The 21,608-nt window shown below is 38.5% G+C and overlaps 1 protein-coding gene across 1 annotated transcript in view; it reads right to left on the reverse strand.

The window, feature by feature from the left end:
• Positions 1-11,697: 11,697 nt before the first annotated feature.
• Positions 11,698-21,608, reverse strand: part of CUNH12orf50 (chromosome unknown C12orf50 homolog) — a 41,297-nt gene continuing 31,386 nt past the window's right edge. Inside the window, exons 10-13 of the mRNA XM_069095064.1 lie at positions 19,853-19,957; positions 19,432-19,635; positions 14,033-14,125; positions 11,698-11,747 (exon numbers count right to left, since the gene is read on the reverse strand). Coding sequence (XP_068951165.1) covers positions 11,698-11,747; positions 14,033-14,125; positions 19,432-19,635; positions 19,853-19,957 — 452 coding nt within the window. The remainder of the gene's footprint in view (positions 11,748-14,032; positions 14,126-19,431; positions 19,636-19,852; positions 19,958-21,608) is intronic.

Here is a 21,608-nt window from a genome sequence, read left to right on the forward strand (position 1 = left end):
CTAGTAATTGTCTAAGGCCGGCTTTAAACTCAGGCCTTCCTGACTCTAGGCACTAAACTCTACCTACTCTGCTACCTAGCTGGCCATTGTCTCATACATATACTCACTAGCTGCATAACTTTGGACAAGTCACTGAACTTCTCTGCCTAAGTTTTTCCATTTTAAAAATGGGGATAATAATAGTGCTTACCCCACAGGGTCTCTGTGAGAAGCAAGTGAGAGAATATAGGTAAAGCATCTTACAAAACTAAAAGCACTCTATGTTAGTTATTCATCAATAGCAATTTTTGTAAGTGTTCTCAGCTCTGGCCGAGTGAGGAAAATGTTGGGTAATGGACTCCTCCTCCAAGTGATCAGTGGAGACAAAGAAAAGAAACAATTACGGGGGCAGAGTCAAGATGGAGGAGTAGAAGCAGGACCTCCAAGTGGCTCTGGCTTCCACCTTCCCCAATCAATGTAAAAAGGGGACTCTGAACAAACTTTGGAGCTGCAGAACCCACAAAATGACACAGAGAAGCTAACCTCCTGTAATGGGAATGTAAATTTAAAGATCTTCCCTGCCTCTAGGCTAAAGTGCACCTTTGAGGTGGGAGGCTTGTTTTTCAGTAGATACTTTTTGATTGGCCAGTGAGTCAATAAGGTTGTTACATTCTCTGAGCCAGGAGAAGGCTATATAAGCCCTGATATGTAGCTTTGTTTTGGGGCTCACTTTGAGAAGTATTCTGTGATTTGATATGGATTCTGGGAAGCCATTGTCCAGGGCCCCCTGGCTTTGAAAAACCCAGATGTTGATGTGGTATGGATGTAATGGTTGGACAGTTTGGAAACCTGTCTGTTTCTCTGTCTTGATAATTCTGTCTGTATACTCTGAAGTTCGGGGTGCTGACCTTTTTCCCCTGAACTAGGTAAACAATACATGTTTGACTGAATAAAGTAAGCTTGTTGACCCATTTTGAGTTGCTTTCCTTTATCAAAGCAGATCCAAGAACCTGTGGGAGCAGCCACCCTAGGGATACCGGGGTGCTTGCTGCTACACCTCCCGCTGAGGACAGCCTGGCAGTCAGGCAGGAATCAGCCAGCACAGCGCTCTGGGAGCCGAGCCCAGGCCCAAGTGAGACAGAGGTTTTAGCCCCAGTGTGGGTCTGACCAGCCTCCGGCCAGAGGAACTCCAGATCAGCAGCAGCTGTGGTCGTTTCCAGAATTATCAACACATAGATGTGAAGGATAAAGTGAGAGGTCAGTGCAGTCTGGACTTTGGGACCCAGTAAGTGGGAGTGCGTTGGCTTTTGCTCCCAGGGTGAAAAGCCACTGAGACACCTGGCACAGCCATTGCCACATGGCAACTTCAGCTCCTGGTCTGCAACCAGTATGACTCTTGCTTTAACCTGCTTGGATCTGGATTACAGTCTAAGATGGAGGTCCTGGGGTGTGTATCCAGCTTGCAAGAGTGTGTGGAGGCTTCAGCAAGGGCTCCCAACTAATACCTCCGGCAGCTGAGAAAACCCCATCGTTTGGGAGAGAAGCTCCCCAGTCTCGTGGCAGAGTCCTACTGTGGCAAAAAGCCCATGGGTCAAGTGACTGAGGGGTGACATGACCAGGCAAAGGAAAGAAAGCAGACAGAAGATTCCAACATTAGACTGATTTTTGGGGGACAAAAAGGAGCAAAGCATGGAACAGGAGGAAGACAGTGAAGTCAGAACTCCTGCACCAAAAGCTTCAAAGGAAAATACGAGCTGGTTACAGGCCATAGAGGACCTTAAGAAGCAAATAAGAGAAGTGGAGGAAAAATTGGGAAGAGAAATGAGAACGATGCAAGAAAATTATGAAATGAGAGTCAACAGCCTGACTGAGGAAAACAACAACTTAAAAAATAGACTAACTCAAATGGCAAAAGAGGCTCAAAAAGGCAATGAGGAGAAGAATGCTTTAAAAAGCCAAATTTGCCAGATGGAAAAAGAATCTCAAAAGTGCACTGAGGAAAATCATTGCTTCAGAATTAGATTGGAGCAAATGGAAGCTAATGACTTTATGAGAAATCTAGATGCTGTTAAACAGATCCAAACAAATGAAAGAATAGAAGGCAATGTGAAATATCTCATGGGAAAAACCACCGACCTGGAGAGATAATTTAAAAATTATTGGACTACTTGAAAGCCATGATCAAAGTAAGAACCTAGAAATAATCCTCCAGGAAGTTCTCAAGGAAAACTGCCCTGATGTTTTAGAACCAGAGGGCAAAATAGAGGTTGAAAGAATCCACCGATCACCTCCTGAAAAAGATCCCAAAAAGAAAACTCTTAGGAATATTATAGCCAGGTTCCGGAATTCCCAGATGAAGAAGAGAATATTACAAGCAGCCAGGAAGAAACAATTTGAATATTGTGGAAACACAATCAGGATCACCCAGGATCTGGCAGCTTCTACACTGAGGGATCAAAGAGCTTGGAATATGATATTCCAGAGGTCAAAGGAGCTGGGATTAAAACCAAGAATCATCTACCCAGCAAAAGTGAGTATCACGTTTCAGGGGAAAATATGGTCATTTAGTGGAATAGAGGACTTTCAAGCATCCTTGAGGAAAAAACCAGAGTTGAATAGAAAATTTGACATTCAGATACAAGAAGCAAGAGAAGCATGAGAAGGTAAACAGGGAAAGAAATCATAAGGAACTTATCAAAGTGGAACTATTAACATTCCTACATGGAAAAACAATAATTTTAACTGATGAAACTTTTCTCAGTATGAAAATAGTTGAAGGGAATATATATATACACACACACACACATATATATGAGGGTATATGGGCAAATGAATACATATGTGAATGTATGTATATATGTTTACAGGTATACATAGATACAGGGCACAGGACCAATTGAATAGGAAGGGATGATACTTAAAAGGTGAAATTAAGAGGTGAGAGAGGAATATAATGAGAGGGGATGAGGAGAGACAGAATGGGGTAAACTATCTCCTATAGAAGAGGCAAGGGAAAATGGTTACAATGGAGGGGAAGAATAGGAAGGCAAAAGGGAATGGATCAACCATATTCTCATTGAATTTGGCTTGGGGCGGGAATGAAATACACACTATATAGGGTATCTCACCCTACAGGAGAATAGGGGGGAAGGGGATGAGAGGGGAGATAATGGAAGGGACGGCAGGCTGGGGGGGGGAGGAAAGTTGGAAGCACCCACTTTTGAAAAGGGACGGGATCAAAGTAGAGAATAGAACAAGTGGGAGGTGGGATAGGAGGGAGGGAAATATAGTTAGTCTTTTACAATATATCTACTATGTTATTGTTTTGCATTAGCTACACATGTACAACCTATACTGAATTGTTTATCTTCCCAATAAGTGTGGGTGACAAGGGAGGAAGGGAATGAATCTGGAATTCAAAGTTTTAAAATCGAATGTAAATATATATATATGTGTGTGTGTGTGTGTGTGTGTGTGTGTGTGTGTGTATACTATTATTAATACTATTTTACACGTAGTTGGGATATAAGATATGCAGGCACTGGGGCATAGAGATGCACCATGCCTTACTGGAAAAGTCAAAAGGGTTATGGGAGAAAATATGGGAGAGAACAGAATGGAGGAGGGGATATCTTGTGGGATTGCTATTTTGGTGCAGTGGGTAGGGGAAAAATGGGGAGAAAATTTGTAACTCAAATTCTGGTGGAAATGAATGATGTAAATCAGAAGTTAATAAAGCATTTGAAAAAAAGAAACAATTACATAAAATACTGAAAGTTCCAGAAATCAGGTGGAGTCCATGGTTATCTCACTGGGATCTGGCTATTAACTTGACTCCAGATTCGACACAGACTTCCTGGCCTGAATTTCTGCCCAAGATGCTTTTCCATTCACCTTAGCTCGTTGGATTTCCGAGGTAAGACCCTGATCTTCCCAGCTCCCTGTAAAACAAAACCTGAAAGCCACTCTGCTAAACTAGAGGGCTAACGGAGCTGTCCACTCCGCCGAGAGGGATTATACAAAGGTTCCTTACTTCCTTTTATTTCCTGTCCACTCCTCCCAGAGGGATTATACAAAGGTTCCTTACTTCCTTTTATTATTCACAAACTCACTTAATTCCACCAGACAATTATCTTTCTCATGTTTAAGCATACATTTTCTTTAACCCCCTTCTTCCCGTCTTGTCTCACCCATTTGTCTTAGAAATTACTTATCCCATTTACGTGCCCCTTGGACTTCATTGCCTTGACCTCTATATCTGTGAATCAAAAAGAAAGGCTGATCATAGTTGATGGGGGTAAGAGAAAACTTAAGGTTTTACACCTGTGGCAAGATGAAGATTAAAGACATAAATTTTGAAGAGTAAATTAGACAAAATAAAGATCCAGTCATTCTTATTTTTATGAATTTTTTCAAACTTTACTTTTGTAACAGTGGTGTTTGCTTGCAGGTGGGGGTATGAGCTAGCAAAGCCGTGATATTTATTTTACTCTACCCACCTTTTTGTGGGCCTGATTAACTCCTCCTCTGGGCAATGGCTTTCTTTCTGGCCACTCCCTTGGCCTTCTTTCAACAAACTATAGCAACAAGGCGTGGTCACCTTTCAAACCGGTTCCAGTGATGAGGGATGCCTGACTCACTGAGCTTGTCAGTTTGCCACATTCCTGATTTGATTTGATGCCCTGAGAAACTGCAGTGAATGAATTCTCTGACCTGCGAAGTGATTGTAATAAATCAATAACTCTCTCCATTGACAATGAGCCTCCGGACAGAGAAGCTTTGCTCTCCCTCTCTTCCCCTCTCTTCACCTCCCTATCCCCTGAGGATGTTTCTAGTAACTCCCCCTCAAAGCTGCACTCAGGCAACAGCACAGTTTTAAGAACTGGCCTACAATTTTATCACATTTGCCAGCTTAAAAAACAAAGCAAATTTCAAACATACAATAATAAGCGCTTTCCAGAGAGAGAGAGAAACAGACACTGAGACACAGAGGTTGTCTATAGTTGTACTAGCTTCATCCAAACCATCCAACTGCTAGAGACAATTTGCTCCTCCAGTAATTTCAAATTCCACACTCTTCTCTCCCTACTTGATCACCCAAGTCTAAAAGGTAGATGGAGCCCGTTCAAGAGTCAAAGTCAGTCACCAATGCTAAGAGACTGTGTCTCCCCCTGATAAAACTCTTGAATCAGTCTCTTGGGACATGCCCAAAAGCACATTCTACTCCATTTATTTCTTTTAACTTTATTCTCTTTCTGCTTCCCTTTGGACTATTGGTATGATCCTTTTCTAGTGCCTTTAGAAACGTTTGATTCATTCATCTTTCTTTTAATTTTTTCCCCTCATTAGTGTGTTGTTGGTAGCTTTCTAGAGTTACACATTGTCTAGAGATCTGGCCTCAAAGCCCAGAAGACCCAGTTTTAAATCCAGGCTCTTGACAGATACTGTGTGGTCCCTGGCAAATCACTGAGCCTCTTTGGTGCTCTAGGTAGCTTAACTATAAATTGCAGAGAAGTTGCTGACCTGCATTGGCAGAGGGAACATCCTCACTTGGAATCTCTCAATGCTAGTGAAATCACAGATCCAGTCTTTTCTCCAGAATGTAGGCACTTAGTGAGATAAATGTCTACAAGAACAACTTCTTAGACTGTATCCCCCTGACTTTGAGTGGGATTATTGTCTTCTCAATGAGCTATTATTGTTTTGATTTCTTTACTATTGGGTGGATTTTGTTTGCATTTAGTTTTATAAGGTGCCTTATGTTATTATTCAATTATGTGTCAAGTTATTCAATTATGAGTCAACTTCTCTGCAGTTATTATTGATAACTTGTTATTATTCAATTCAAACTATTAATTTGTATTCTGGAAATAATGCATTTTTACCTTTTGCCTTGAGCATTTCACAGGACTTTATCAATGGCACTGTGCCCTCAACATGCTATCAGAAATAAAACCAAAAAAGTTTTCTGTTCAAAGATTTTCATTGGTAGCATTATGTGTAGTAATGAAAAACTGGGAGCAACCTGAATGGCTAACAATAGAGGAATGGATAGTTAAATAGAGGTACATTGATGTACTGACATACAATAATGCAATCAAGACAAAGTGTGGAATGGAAATCTAGAAAGACCTCAAATAATATAAAAGGAGAGGAAAACAGAGCCAAAAAGAAAAGATTAAAAACTAACCAAGACCAGAGGAAAGGTCAGTGAGAATGAATGGAGAAATAAGCAATCCTAGTTATCAAGTTTAACAGAAGTGGCTGTGTGTGTGTGTACATAATATAAGAAATTTATCTGATAGTCACAAATTTAATTTGTATTGGTGTTTAATATTAAAGTGAATTACATGTTTTCAATGCTTTAAAATTTGCAAAATGTTTCATATATTAACTGATTTGATCTTCACAACAACCCTATGAGGTAGGTGCTATAATCCCCATTTTACCACAAGGAATTGGAGACAGAGAGAGGTTAAGTGATTTGCCCAGGTTTACACAGCAGGTGAGAAATTGAACTCAGGGCTTCCTAACTCCGTGTCTATCACTCTATCAGCTGTTAAATTATGTCCAATGTAATATGCACATTCATTTAGAGTTGGAAGATACCCTAAGAGGTCATGTGCTATTTAACAAAGCAAGGATGTGAATTTTAGGTTCTTCAACAAATATTTTAATTTTTTTAAGAAGTAAAAAAAAAAAGCAGAACCAGCCTACAAGACTATGACCATATGAGAGACAAGTAAATGAGAATGGATAGACAAAGAAACTGGTAGAGACTTAAGGTGGAGTGATGAAACTTAAGGTACCTTATTCATGGAAATTTACTTAAGTGTATATAGGTAGGAAGCTTTGCAATTGTCCCTCCTGCCTGTAATACTCTCTCTTCCTTGCCTCCTGCCCTCATAGGGGTCACTCTCTCTATTCCTTTAAGATTTATTTCGGGGGGGAAGGAGTCAAGATGGTGGAGTAGAAACAGGACCTCCACTAGGCTCCAGCTCCCACCACCAATCCATGTAAAAGGGGACTCTAAACAAACTTTGAAGCTACAGAACCCACAAAATGACACAGAGAAGCTAACCTCCCACTGAAGACAGCCTGGCAGGTTGGCAGGAATCGGCCAGCACAGTGATCTGGGAGTCAACCCCAGCCCCAAGCGAAATTTTAGCACCAGGGCGGGCCTGACCAGCCATTGGCTGGAAAGATTCCAGACCACCAGTAGTTGTGGCTGTTTCCAGAATTATCAGCACATAGATGCTAAGGACAAAGTGAGAGGTCAGTGCAGTCTGGACTTTGGGACCCAATAAGTGGGAGCATGTCAGCCTCTTCCCCCAGGGCAAGAAGCCGCTGAAGCTCTGCAGCGCAGTTGCCACCACATGGCAGCTTCAGCTCCTGGCCTGCAGAGTGTAGGGGGACCAAGCGACAAGTCTGAGGGGTAATCACTCTTGCTTTAACCTGCTTGGATCTGGACTGCAGTCTAGTGTGCAGGTCCTGGGGCGTGTGACCAGCTTGCCAGAGCATGTGGAGGCTTTAGAGAAGGCACCCAACTAATACCTGCAGCAGCTGAGAAAACCCCAGCATTTGGAACAAAGCTCCCCTGTCTGGTGGCAGAGTCCTACTGTGGCAAAAAGCCCAGGGGTCAAGTTACTGAGTGGCAAAAATCCTATTTTGGGGATAAAAAAGATCAAAGCATGGAACAGGAGGAAGACAGTGAAGTTAGAACTCCTGCACCAAAAGCTTCAAAGGAAAATACGAGCTGGTTATAGGCCATAGAGGACCTTAAGAAGCAGTTAAGAGAAGTGGAAGAAAAATTGGGAAGAGAAATGAGAACAATGCAAGAAAATTATGAAATGAGAGCCAACAGCCTGACTGAGGAAAACAACAACTTAAAAAATAGACTAACTCAAATGGCAAAAGAGGCTCAAAAAGGCAATGAGAAGAATGCCTTAAAAAGCCAAATTTGCCAGATAGAAAAAGAATCTCAAAAGCTCACTGAAGAGAATAATTCCTTCAGAATTAGATTGGAGCAAATGGAAGCTAATGACTTTATGAGAAATCCAGATGCTGTTAAACAGATCCAAACAAATGAAAGAATAGAAGGCAATGTGAAATATCTCATGGGAAAAACCACCGACCTGGAAAATAGATCAGGGAGAGATCATTTAAAAATTACTGGGCTACCTGAAACCCATGATCAAAGAAAGAACCTAGAAATCGTCCTCCAGGAAATTCTCAAGGAAAACTGCCCTGATGTTTTAGAACCAGAGGGCAAAATAGAGGTTGAAAGAATTCACCGATCACCTCCTGAAAAAGATCCCAAAAAGAAAACTCCTAGGAATATTATAACCAGGTTCCAGAATTCCCAGATTAAGGAGAGAATATTACAAGCAGCCAGGAAGAAACAATTTGAATATTGTGGAAACACAATCAAGATCACCCAGGATCTGGCAACTTCTACACTGAGGGATCAAAGAGCTTGGAATATGATATTCCGGAGGTCAAAGGAGCTGGGATTAAAACCAAGAATCATCTACCCAGCAAAAGTGAGTATCACATTTCAGGGGAAAATGTAGTCATTTAGTGGAATAGAGGACTTTCAAGCATTCTTGATGAAAAAACCAGAGTTGAATAGAAAATTTGACATTCAGATACAAGAAGCAAGAGAAGCATGAGAAGGTAAACAGGGAAAAGAAATCATAAGGAACTTATCAAAGTGGAACTATTAACATTCCTACATGGAAAAACAATAATTTTAACTGATGAAACTTTTCTCAGTATGAAAATAGTTGAAGGGAATAGAAATATATATACACACACATATATATGAGGGTATATGGGCATATAAATACATATGTGAATGTGTGTATATATGTTTACAGGCATACATAGATAGAGGGCACAGGACCAATTGAATAGGAAGGGATGATACTTAAAAGGTGAAATTAAGAGGTGAGAGAGGAATATAATGAGAGGAGATGAGGAGAGACAGAATGGGGTAAACTATCTCATATAGAAGAGGCAAGGGAAAATGGTTACAATGGAGGGGAAGGATAGGAAGGCAAAAGGGAATGGGTCAACCTTATTCCCATTGAATTTGGCTTGGGGAGGGAATGAAATACACACTAAATTGGGTATCTCACTCTACAGGAAAGTAGGGGAGAAGGGGATGAGAGGGGGGATGATGGAAGGGAGGGCAGGCTGGGGGGGAGGAGGGAAGTTGGAAGCACCCACTTTTGAAAAGGGATGGGATCAAAGTAGAGAATAGAACAAGTGGGAGGTGGGATAGGAAGGAGGGAAATATAGTCAGTCTTTTACAATATATCTACTATGTTATTGTTTTCCAGTAGCTACACATGTACAACCTCTGCTGAACTGCTTATCTTCCCAGTAAATGTGGGTGACAAGGGAGGAAGGGAATTAATCTGGTATTCAAAGTTTTAAAATCAAATGTTTATGTATATATATATATATATACTATTATTTAAAAAAAAGAAAATATTTATTTCGGGGGCGGCTAGGTGGCGCAGTGAATAGAGCACCAGCCCTGGATTCAGGAGGACCTTAGTTTGGATCTGTCCTCAGACACTTGACACATACACACACAAAAAAATCTAGCCATGTGACTTTGGGCAAGTCACTTAACCCCAATTGCCCTACCCTCCCCCCTTCAAAAAGTAAAAACAAAGAAAAAAAATTTTAAAAGATTTATTTCAAGCACTATCTTCTGAATGAAGCCTTTCCTGATAACCCACCCCCTATTGCCCTCCCTCTCAAACTATCTTCTTACAATTAGTTTATGTAAATACACACACACGCACACGTGTATAGATAGATACATATATGTATATCTTTTATACACAGGGTTTTATAAACATCTTCATGTAGTGTGAGCTTAAGACTGAACTGAAAATTTTGGGACACTGCATTTTAAGTTCACATGTATATTAACTTTACATCTTTTTGTTATGTACTTGTCTCCATTATACTGTAATCTTCATTATGAGTAGCATTTATTTTTGTTCTTCATATCTGTATTCCCAATCAAATGCCCGTGGTAACTACTTAATACTTACTGATTGGCATTTATTAACACATCACTGAAATAAAAAAAAAATTTTTAAAGCAGTAAAGTACCCCAAAGTCCCATTCAGAAAACTACTCTCAGATGACCTCAAGGAAATATAATGGAAGCAGTGTGAACCCCTCTCCACCTTCTGTTCCTGTCTCCATCCCTGTTGTCCAGGTCAGTCCCTGGTAAAGAGCCTGGACTGGTACGGAGACTGGGACTTCCTTGGGTTGTCACGAAGCTCAAGTGACTTAAAAAATGTGAAAGTTAATTTTGAAAAACTGCAAAACATTAAGATAGATAAGGTATTATCTCAGAAAAACCAACACATGTAAATTAAGATCCCTTACAGAACCATATTCAGGGTTATTCTAAACATGCTCAACAGTGTATTTTGAAAGGCCTAGACTATCCAATGAGGATTTTTTTTTTCTAAATCTGTCCCTAGGCCTTTTGACTTAAACCCAGTTCCTTTCCAAGAAATTCATTCTTTAGATTAATAGTTAAGAGATAGTTCTTGTTGGTCTACTCTTCTTCTAAGAAGCCCTACTTCCCCCGTTATTTCTATTTTCTCTCATTTCCCCCACATCCTCAGTTCTTTTCCTTTCTCATTTGTTGGCCTCTCCCTTCTCATCATCTTCTTTGGGCCTTGGTTTCAGGTTCTTGCTTCTTGGTTCACAATTTATCCCATCATCACCCTCATCCCTGAATGACACACAAAGACAGAATTGGTTTTCAGAGTCATTGTTTACTAGTTCTCAGAAACAGAGCTTAGTACCATCACAATTTCCTCTTATTCAGGAACAATACAAGTAAATACGCAGAATGATTATGGCCAAGCCTTTCTGAGAGGTTCTCTCTCATACCTCATCTAATCTTCAGCATTGGGTTGAAGAGTATATATTCATTCACAAAGCAAACATACATGTTAGGGCTGCACCACATTTTGAGGACGATCTTTATCTCAGAATACTTCTTACTTCATCATTAGCCGAAGTTACAGAGGCGCAGGGCTATTTATTAAGAGGGGACATATGTCACCTTATCAACTGTCCAGTGAACAGCTTGTCACCTGATTTCCCTTCACAGGTTTAAATCATCACATGCTGGTCTCACTGACACAATTTCTAATTCCATTCAACTCTTGTTTCTCAAACAATTGCCACACAGATTTTGGTGAGTGCTTTAGACAGTATGCCACTAAAATACACAGATGGTGGACCCTGTCTTCTCCACAAAAACTGGAATCACATCTTTACACAAGAGTAAAAAAAAAACACCTAAAAATCCCTGATTTCCCCCAATAAAAAATTGAACAATATCCTACTGGTAGCCAGAGATGCATGCAAATAGACATATGAATTCCCCTAGACTCCAGGTTTCTTCTCAGGTTTGTCCTGTTTCCCATTTCTGAATAGTTTCTGCTTTCATTTCCATTATATTTTCATCTCAATTCTATTCAGTTTTGAAGGTGGCATTCCTCATTGGCTCTACACCGGGGGCACCCATTACAATACATTGCACAACAACTGCCCTGTATATTTAACAAAACTTTGTCTCTGTCTAGAATACATCAAAGTTTGGTGTTTATATTGGAATTCCTCTGAAATAACCCATCACAGACAAACTGTAGCCCTGAGACCTTCATTCAATTAGTTTTTAACTTCATCAGATGTCACCTCTGAGGGCCCAATTTTGAAATCTAGATAAAAGAAAAGGAGAGGGTTTTTCATCAGGAATACTTTGGTAACACAGATCAAAGACACAATTTTATCCTTCAATCTGTGGTCAATATAACTTGGTTTACAATTAAAGAATGACTTTAATTGTCAAGCTTCTGAATTTTATTAAACTTTCATGACAAATGCATTGAATGAATTCCAGACCTGTATAAATACACATGCAACTTATCTGTTTGTAATTTTCATTTTTATCATTTTTGAAATAGTACAATGTACTTCCTGCATCTTATTTTCAGAATTTGCATTTTATCATCTTTGGCTATCCAGTATATAGTATGAAGTACTTGAATATCTCATTCTTTGAATTTGCATTTTTATCATTTTTGATCGTAAATCATAGGATGTCCAGCACTTTTTTCTTTTCTCCTTTTCTTCTCTCAACCTCCTGTTTTACTTGCTTCCATTTCGTCTTGGCTCTAACAATAAAATACACATAGAAAAATTATTTCTTCCAATAACTTTTCTTAAGCATTTTCATATTCTTTGGGGCTCCAAGTTCAATATCACCAAATCTCAAACTCAGAAGGCATCTCAGAAATATCTAATTCATCCAACATCTAAGAATTTCTTCTCTCCCATCAACAAAAGCTGGTCATCCAACCCTACCTGAGGCTGGGTTTCTATCCCTTCTATTATTTTTTTTTACTTCATAACTCTAAAGGCAATACAAACTGAAAACTAAGTTACTTTAGCCTGAAAAAGTAAAGGTGGGGTGGTATTGTGGAGTAGGATAGGGAAGACATTGGACTGGGAGCTGACTTCTAAGGTCCCTTTTAACTCTAAGATTTATGAGTACTCTAAAGTCTGTGTACATGTGTGAGTAGTGTTTGAGGAGAGAAAGGAGAGAAAAAATTAAAAATACAGAAGAGAAAAAGAATGAAATACTACCAATAAGAAGTACTACTTCCCTAAATTTTGATTAAAGGTCAACTCCAGGGTGGCTGGTTCCCTTCAAGGCATCATGAAACCCCAAAATGAAAACATGGCTTCATGTTAGGAAAAAAAATATCAACAAATAGAGCCATTTAAAATTGGAATGAACCACTTTGAGAAGTAGTGAGTTCTCTGCCATTGGAATTCTCCAGGCAGAAACTTAATGATCCCTTATTGGGTAAGTTATAGAAGGAAGTCTTGTTCAGAAAATGAGTTATGATAAATGGCCTTAGAGGCTCTTGGGTCTTTAGAGCTTCCCTGCCTGCAACCCAAGATCCCAAAGTGATTCTAAGAGTTTCTAGTGTCTCAGGAGGGTAGTTTTAGATCAGCATGCCTCAAGGAAACAGCAGTTGCTTTGGATCAAGGAGAAATTCTTCAGCCTGAACTTGCCCTAATGATTTTCAGAGAGTGTTCCAGGAATGTTAAAGCCCAGGGTAACAAGAATTAGAAGCTATAATGTGGGTTCTGTGCTCTTAATTCAATTGGGCTCCCATACAAGTAGAACTCAGTTGGAAAGGTTCAAGATCACTGAGAGGGAACCAAAACGATTCTCCAATAGTGTCCCAGATCAAGCTTAGGCTGTAAAAAAGAAATGAAAATAGAGAACCGTAGCAGGTTTCTTGAATCTATTCCATGGACAATTCACATCCAGGAGAGGTCCCAGTGAGTACTAGGACACTCCCCAGAGGGTCCACAGTCAACCTGTGCCTATTGGTATTTTCTATCAATGGAATTTTGCATATGGTTAGGGCGACCTCCAAATTAGACTTTATGTATAAGTGCAAAATGCCATTTTATCAATGACACTAGAAACCTTATAGTAAATACTGCATCTTAATCAATTGCAAAGTCACTGTAATCATTATACAACTTATAGAGAAGAAAAATATCAAAATATTTTTTTCGATATTGCCTAAGAATAATTAGACAATCAAGAAGTGATCCTACAAGAAATATGGACAAAATATTTACAGTAGACTGACAGTTTTCAAATTTTTTTGGTCTTAAGAATGGTTTTACACTCAAAAATTATTGAGGACCTCAAAGAGCTTTTGTCTATGCGGTTTATGTCTCTTGATATTTAATAAATTTGAAATTAAAACATTTTAACGTTCTTATGAAAATAGTTTTGACGTCATACCTTGAGAACTACTAACAATAGACAAAGCCCTTTACTCTCTCAGAAGTAAACAAATGAAGACAGATTTCAAAATGTATGCTTCATTTTTCCCCCAGTGTCCCAAACTATTTTAATGTTTAAATACAATACTTATTTTTACTCTAAAATTTCAAAATCAGCAGAGTGAGTTACCTGAATATATCTTTTCAGTTTTCGAGTATGTTTTTGAAAAAGGAATTCTTTTTCTCCATGTTGAAGCATTATAGGATGTCAAGGTATATTTGTCTAAAGAGAAACAATGAGGCAATCAATCACATACTTTGTAGAAACAGAACAATTTCCCACAGATATCCCAAAGAGCTGTAAGGATGCTATCAATACTAAATACATCACTGTGGAGAGATTCATTCCAGTGCCCATTTTACAGTTAGTAAAGCACCAGGAGCTGTTGGTCAAGGTCATTCAAGTCAGTGGACCTGGGAACAAGTGTCCTCCCAGCTACCCAGCCCCCAGGATAATAATTTGATCTAGAATGTGAGATTATAACAGAAATACAATTGTAATAGAAATAAGGCTTCCTATAAGATGAGATCAGAAGAATCAATTGATCTCATTGGCTAAGCTTCTATGGGTCCTGTTCTTTCCATTTCTGCAAATCCAGAAATACCTACAAGGTTTAGTTCAATGCTGACTTCTTCCACAAGGCCTTCCTCAACCATTCCAATGGTTCTTTAGCAATCACAATACTTATTGCTTCTACCATTCTTGGATCACATGATCACACATTTTAATCTCTATCAATCTTGTTTTTACTATTGTTTAACTCTTTACATATTCTTCCTGTAAAGTGATGACATTGGTTTTGTAAGTTTTTTATGGACAGGACATATAGATTTTTCGGTTTTGCCTTCATATCCTCATATCCTTCCACAATACTTCCTGCATTTTTAGTGAGTATTTATTAAGTGCCTGTTGAATTGGGTTGGGAACTAATAGAAATGGTTTAATTGACTGATAGGTACATTATATATCTCTCATTCCTCCAACGAAACTATAATAATCTTTTTGAAGTATGTTTTGCATTATAGTTTGTAATCCTGTATAGTCTGAGTTCACAAATTATAATGCAAGATATAACTCTCATAGAGTTTTAGAGTAGACCTATGACTTCGCTGATCTAAAGAACTCCTGATTAAGGAACTACCTCCACTGACCCTAATGATCATAGGCTACTGTACAAAGATGCCTGTAAGAGCTGCCTGGGCCACTGAGCTGCTCGATGATTTGTTTAGAAACACATAGTTAGTATGTGTCAGTGCTAGACTTGACTCCCAGTCTAATTCCAAAGCCAGCTCCCTAGTCACTATACCACCCTACCTCTCAGATAGCGGGCATTCACTGAATCCTAACTTAATGATGGAAATACCAGTCCTTCCAGTTTCACACATGAGAAAATATTATACCAACCAACTGTATTGCCATATCTATAAATAAACTTGTTTTGCTATTTCATTAGTAGCTAACTCAACAAAAATCTCTCTGGTCAATAAACACATCTCTTGTAATCAAACATTAATTTTGAATTCAAGGCACTAAAGTATTTATTATGCACCTATTATTTTCAAGGAATTGCTGTGAAAAATAAATAGGTAAATAAATATATTACATATATAATACATAAATATATTACATAGATCCTAACTTCAAAGAACTTATAACTGATAAGTCTTCTGGAAGGATGGAAAGAATCACGCACAAAGTCATTAATATGAGGAAGAGGGGGAGAAGTGAAGAAGAGATTCAGGAAAACTGGGGAAGGAAAGAAAAACTTTCAGCTGAAAGAGCAAGAGACACCTAAACAGAGCTTTGAAGAAAAGGAAGAGCACTGGTGGGGAAAGATGTCAGAAGGGATTAAGTTCTAGACATGGGGGATGGCTCTGTTGAATTTCAGAGTCAGAAAGTAGAAAGAGATGGCAGTTACCAAAAAGAGCGTCTCTTACTCCAATTTGTCAGGAACACAGGATGTGAAAGGGAGTAATGTGAAATAAGTCTAGAAAATAAGGTGTGAGACAACAGCTTTGTGATGGGAATTAAATGTGGGCTTTTAAATCCAAACTGGGGTTAATGCACAAAAGTTTTTGTGTTATACCAATGTCTCAAGCGAAGTAGAGAAAGCATACTGATGATAAAAGAGAGATGCTGCCAAGGTTTCATGTGCACATAAAGTTAAATATGGTGCAACAGAAGAACCATAATAAGAAAATGGGATACAAGAAATTAATAGTTAGTTGAAATCATATACTGAGTATAAATGGTTATATTAGCAGTGTACTGGAAGATGGAAACATGCCAGGCATGGTGGCAAGGATTAAAAATCTACTGAGCAAGAACAGTCTAGACAATGGACAATGACAAATATGGAAACAAGTTGTGAATACCCAGAAAAGAGAGAAGGGACAATGGATGTGATAAAATATTAAAAATATTAATATTAATGCAAGCAGACTAGGCAGAAAAAATAGGAAATAATTTCATTGTCCATTTCTGAGCAAAATTCTGACCAACCACTCAGTCTTTACTTTACAGTTTCAGCTACCTATGGATAAACACTGTTCTTCTCCCTTTACCACACTGTTGATTATTACTCCACACTAGTATTTGTGTGATAGTAAATGTTTAACAATCCGTTTCCTCTCCCTCCAAAAAAAGGTATCCAGGACACATCTTTTAAGTTTAATCTGCATTAGTAACATTTTATTTATCCCCTTCTTACATCTACACAATCAACAAAACAGTAAACCAAGCCCTGATTTATATCATTTGCCTATTCTGAAGTGTAAATGCTTACAGTGAACAGTTAATAATTGCAAGTTGCACACCTCTGCCTCACATCCAATTCTATATGACAGTAGCTCCACTTTTCCTTTTTCCTCATCCCTCTCCAGGATTTATTTGGGGAAAGAAAAGTGTTTCTAATCAGTTGCCAGAGCTCCTTTTTTTGTGGCCAGGACAGAGAAGGAAACCCAGAAATACCGAGCCCAGCTCCCATCACTGCCCTACTCCTCCCCTCACAAACCTCACTATATTGTCTGTTCCCTCCCCCCATCTTGGAGGCCCTGCTTTCCTTGCTTCTGTGTCAAGACTGATGCTTTGATTATTTAGATAGTAGAAAATAGAATTTTAAAATGTAACTTTAGGGGTGGCTAGATGGTGCTGTGAATAGAGCACTGGCCCTGGAGTCAGGAGGACCTGAGTTCAAATCTGGCCTCACATGCTTAACAATTACTAGCCATGTGACCTTGGGCAAGTCACTTAACCCCAACTGCCCTGCCCTCCCCTCTCCAAAAAGCAAAAAAAAAATGTAACTCTGAAGGTAAGAGTCCAAAAAGAAAAATGGATAGCAATGAAAAATGGATGAAACAACTTTGCAGGAAAAAAAATAGTAACCTATCTGCCATTTATCTATGACACATTTTTTGGTCTGCCACAACACTTCTTGAATAAGGAATGGAATCATTTACTGAAATGGGGGTTGGGAAAAGAAAGGCACAGTGAAAAAAGGAAGCAAGGATAGTAGGTAAGCAAGGGTTGATGTTGAATATTCTGCCACAGGACCCTCCACTGACCAACAGGAAAGTCCAATTTATATACCTGGACAAAGGGACACCTGAGGGCTGTAGTAAGGGAGGTAGACAGGAAAAGGAGCACTTTAGCAATGAAGGCAGGGAACCACACACTTTAGTTCAAGCTAAGTGCCAGGTATACTGAGAATAAGAATTTTTTTTAAAAGGCCAAAGTCAACCTGTGATGACAAGGTATGTCATTTGTCTTCTATAAAATAGGGGAGGAAGTTTGACCATTTAGAAATGCAAGCTGGCAGCTTCATCAATGAGCAAAATATAATCTACAATCTCTTCCATACACTAATTATTCCCTATCCAAAACACCCTCCCTAGCTACATCTCTCCATTAGAATATAAACTCCTTGAAGGCAGGCATGGTCTGCTTTGCTTGTATTTGTATCCTCAGAGCTTAGTACTGTGCCTTACACACAAGGGCTGAATAATTCTGGGCTTCTTTTTTTTCATTCATTAGTCGTCAATACAGCAGAACTCTCTATGTGTACATCTTAGAAGAATTAAAATTACAAGTAACTCAAGGGTCAATCAATGAATGTCATAAACATTATTAAAAAGCATGACTTTCACGTGAGAAGAAGTCTAAGCATAATACTGAATACATGTATTACCAGAAAAGAAGATGAGCTTGTCATGTATCAAGTATGGGGAAGCCCCTACGGGGTACATTGGTACTCCTTCCCCATATACCTAAAGAATAAGAGGAAGCCCTTCAGTGAAAGAAATGACACATCAGCATGTCTTAACACTTTCAAGAGTATCCAGTACTCAGAATTCCACCAACCAGTCTCAGCAGAATTAAATCTATTACGAAATTTAATAGACTTGAGTGACATTTTGTCAATTTCAGAGAATTGTAACCCAGCCTTCAAAAGGGCAAAATTCATCAAGAGGAAGGAGAAGATTGACTTTTCCCTCACTGAGGCCTTGCCTTTCTGACTTAGTACAATGATTTTATTACATTACATGATTAAATGATTTACATGCAATATGTGATAGCTAGCCATCTATGCATCATACAGGAGAAGAGACATTGTCAAAAAGAATGCAGTTAACCCTCAAACTAACCCTTTCAGAAAGTAATCACAAAGGCCTGTAGAAAAGCCAAGCCACTGGACTGAGAGTGATAAATGTACTACACATTACTAGAGCAAGAAAATGTCAGCCACTTACAAACAATCTTCAAGGGTGAAATAAATCTGGGGGGGGGGGGGGGAGGAATAAGTCTTTGAAGTAGAACTCCAGGGCTTGCAATGTCAAAACTTCTTTACATGACATGAGACACATGGAGATGCCCCTACAGTCTGTCTCTTTGTTATTTTCCCTGACTGAAATGAAACAGAATCTGAACCAGTACAAGGAGGCCCATTTCACAAGGAAAATTGAGGGGACTATTCTCAACTTGCTCTAAATGGTCTCTGTTTTTAAGGCCCTTTCTGCAACTCTTGTTACCATGAAAGGAAAACACTGGAACTCTAGAACTTAATGAACAAAGCCAAGGAGATACTGATAACATTTCAGGACTGGGCTTTCTCAAAGTTATATTAGGCATTAAAAGACAGTAAGGGAGAAAAAAGCATAACTATACAGGAAAGAATGTAACTATTAAAACTGGGACCTGCAGAAAAGGGGTGTGCTTATTCTCAATTAGTATTAAGAACTTGTTTTCTGCCAGCCAGTAGAGACCAAGAAAGTGTTCCAGGTTTGCTTGACCATATCCCAAGTGTTGGCTGCCTTCTTTTGGCACTGATCCAGGTAGAAAAACAACTTCCAAGATTCCTTTTAAAATTTCAAATCCTTGAGACAGAAATGAGACTTTTTCCTACTTACAGAAATGAGAATGGTAATGTGCTTGCAAAACTAAAGGACACTGGGTAACAGTGACGATCACAATCAAACTAGAGGAATTCAAAATGGTAGTTACAGTGGATCTGGTCTATTACAGAACCTCACCTGGACAGAGGTTGAGTTTGGGGTCCTTGTTCACACTGACTTTGTTATAAGTCCCATTTGTTGGGCTGCCACATGCTGGTGAGTTCAACGAAACACTCCTTACTGTTTCTCTCTGAACGTGAACATAGGATGCATTCTCCACATTCCTGTTTTTATCATTTCGTTGGTAGCTCATTTTATTTTTGGGGTTTGGAGCCTGTGCTGCTGTCAAGGGAAAGCAGAGATCAAGCAGATACAAAACATGACCATCAGAAGAATAAGTTATAAAAATGAAGTCTCATTAAATGTAGCCACAACTAAATCTAAAGAAAAACATGATCCCTTGTGTTTTTCTGGTAGGATATCTTACCTTGAATTGTTTTATTTCTTTTTTTGAAATCTTTTTTTTTTCAATAGTAGTAAACCAGTTTTAATATTTTACCTTTCCTTGTCCCTGTGCCTGCGAGGTTCTTTGGCTCCTCATAAATCCATTTCTTTTTTTTCACCCCTTTAAAGTTAGGTTTCCTTGCTGACTGAGCATCATTCACTTGAAGAAGAGAAGAGTTTATTTTAAAGTTGCTGATTTTTTTAAAGAGATGCTTTTATTTAAATATTACTATTGGTGATGATTACATATCTGCACTTCATTGAGTTGAGGAAAAGAAGTAATAACTATACTATTTCTATTCTGATGTTTTCTAAAACAAAGGGAGCTCTTTGAAATGCTTAGAAATCTGTTTTGGAAGCAGTGAATAGTAAGACAATTTTCAGCAAATAACATTCTTCAGCAAAAACAACAACAACAAAAAACCTAAACCTTTCACAAAAGCAATGTATGAATTACAGCAAAAGAGAATGTATATTCCAAATCTAATTCTACATCAGTGACTAGCACATATTATTAAGCAGCAAGGGGCTCAATATTTTGGACATTTCAATATTTTATTATTATTTTGGCCAAAAATTATACTCAAGACATTCAAACATAAATATACTTTTAGCTAACATTACTTTACTTATCTTTACTCCTTATCAGAGGGTTTGGCTATGTCTTTGTGGACCAAAGTGCACAGTTAAAAAATTACGTATTCAGATGTATTTTCTGTAACACTATCCTATAGTACTTTTCCGTCAGCCTCTCTGAGGCTTGCCTTTGTCTTCTCTTCATACCCTTAACAGCATTCATTCCTCAAGGTTCTGTTCTCTACTGTCTTGTTTTGCTTGACTATACTTGTTTCAAGGAATAGCCTTTCTTGAATGGGAAAAGGGAGAGGAGTGCAATGAATTACTGAAAAATGAAAAAAAGATTACCAATAAGGCTTAAAAATACAGAGAAGAAAATAAGTTCATAAGAGCAAATAGGGCAAAATTGTGTTATCATATTGTTCAAGTGAGTATGTGTATATATACATATATATGTATGTGTGTGTATGTATTTATATGTGTGTATGTGTACGTATTATACATACACAACTATAAAACTGTAACAGAAGCTGACAGTTTCATATGCAATATTTTTTTAAAAAATTTATATTTATGTTGATGATGACTGATGAATCCACAATAAAAATTAATTTAAAATTAATCACTTAGATAGAAGAACTAGAAATGGAAAAACCATAAGGGAGTTGACTGCAATATCCCAGGTAAGAGATGATGAGGGCCTTAACTAGAGAAATAGCGATGTAAATGTTAAGTGGTGGGTGGAAGAAGAGAAAGATTTGAGAAATATTGGAGAGGCAGAGCTGACAGAACTGGCAAATGATTGGATACTGTGGGAGAAAAGAACCAAATGTGCCTCTCCACAGTTTTAAGTTTGGATAAGAAAGATGGTGACATCATCAAGAGAAATTTAAAAATAAGAATAATAATAATTGAAAGAAATTCAGCTTTGGATATGTTAAGTTCAAGCTATTGTCCTGAATGTTCAGCAGGCTTTTGTAATAATAGGAATCAAAGAAATATGATATATGAGCTTGAGAGTAAGGCATACCAAGGTGACCAGTGAAGTCATGAGGAAAGACAAAACCATCAAAAAATTATTGAGAGAAGGTGTGGGAAAGGAGAAACCAAAGAAGCAACCTGAAAAAGGCTAGACTGGTAGAAGGAGCATCAGATCAGCATAAGGGAAGAAAGTGGTAGTCAGAACCAGTAAATGCTGAGAAAAAGAAAGAGAAAGAAAGAAATCAAGGAAGGAA

The sequence above is a fragment of the Petaurus breviceps genome, unplaced genomic scaffold (assembly GCF_028583685.1).
Source record: "Petaurus breviceps papuanus isolate PSGF00001 unplaced genomic scaffold, PetGlider_PUasm1.0 225, whole genome shotgun sequence".
In the NCBI taxonomy this organism is placed as follows: Eukaryota; Metazoa; Chordata; class Mammalia; order Diprotodontia; family Petauridae; genus Petaurus; species Petaurus breviceps.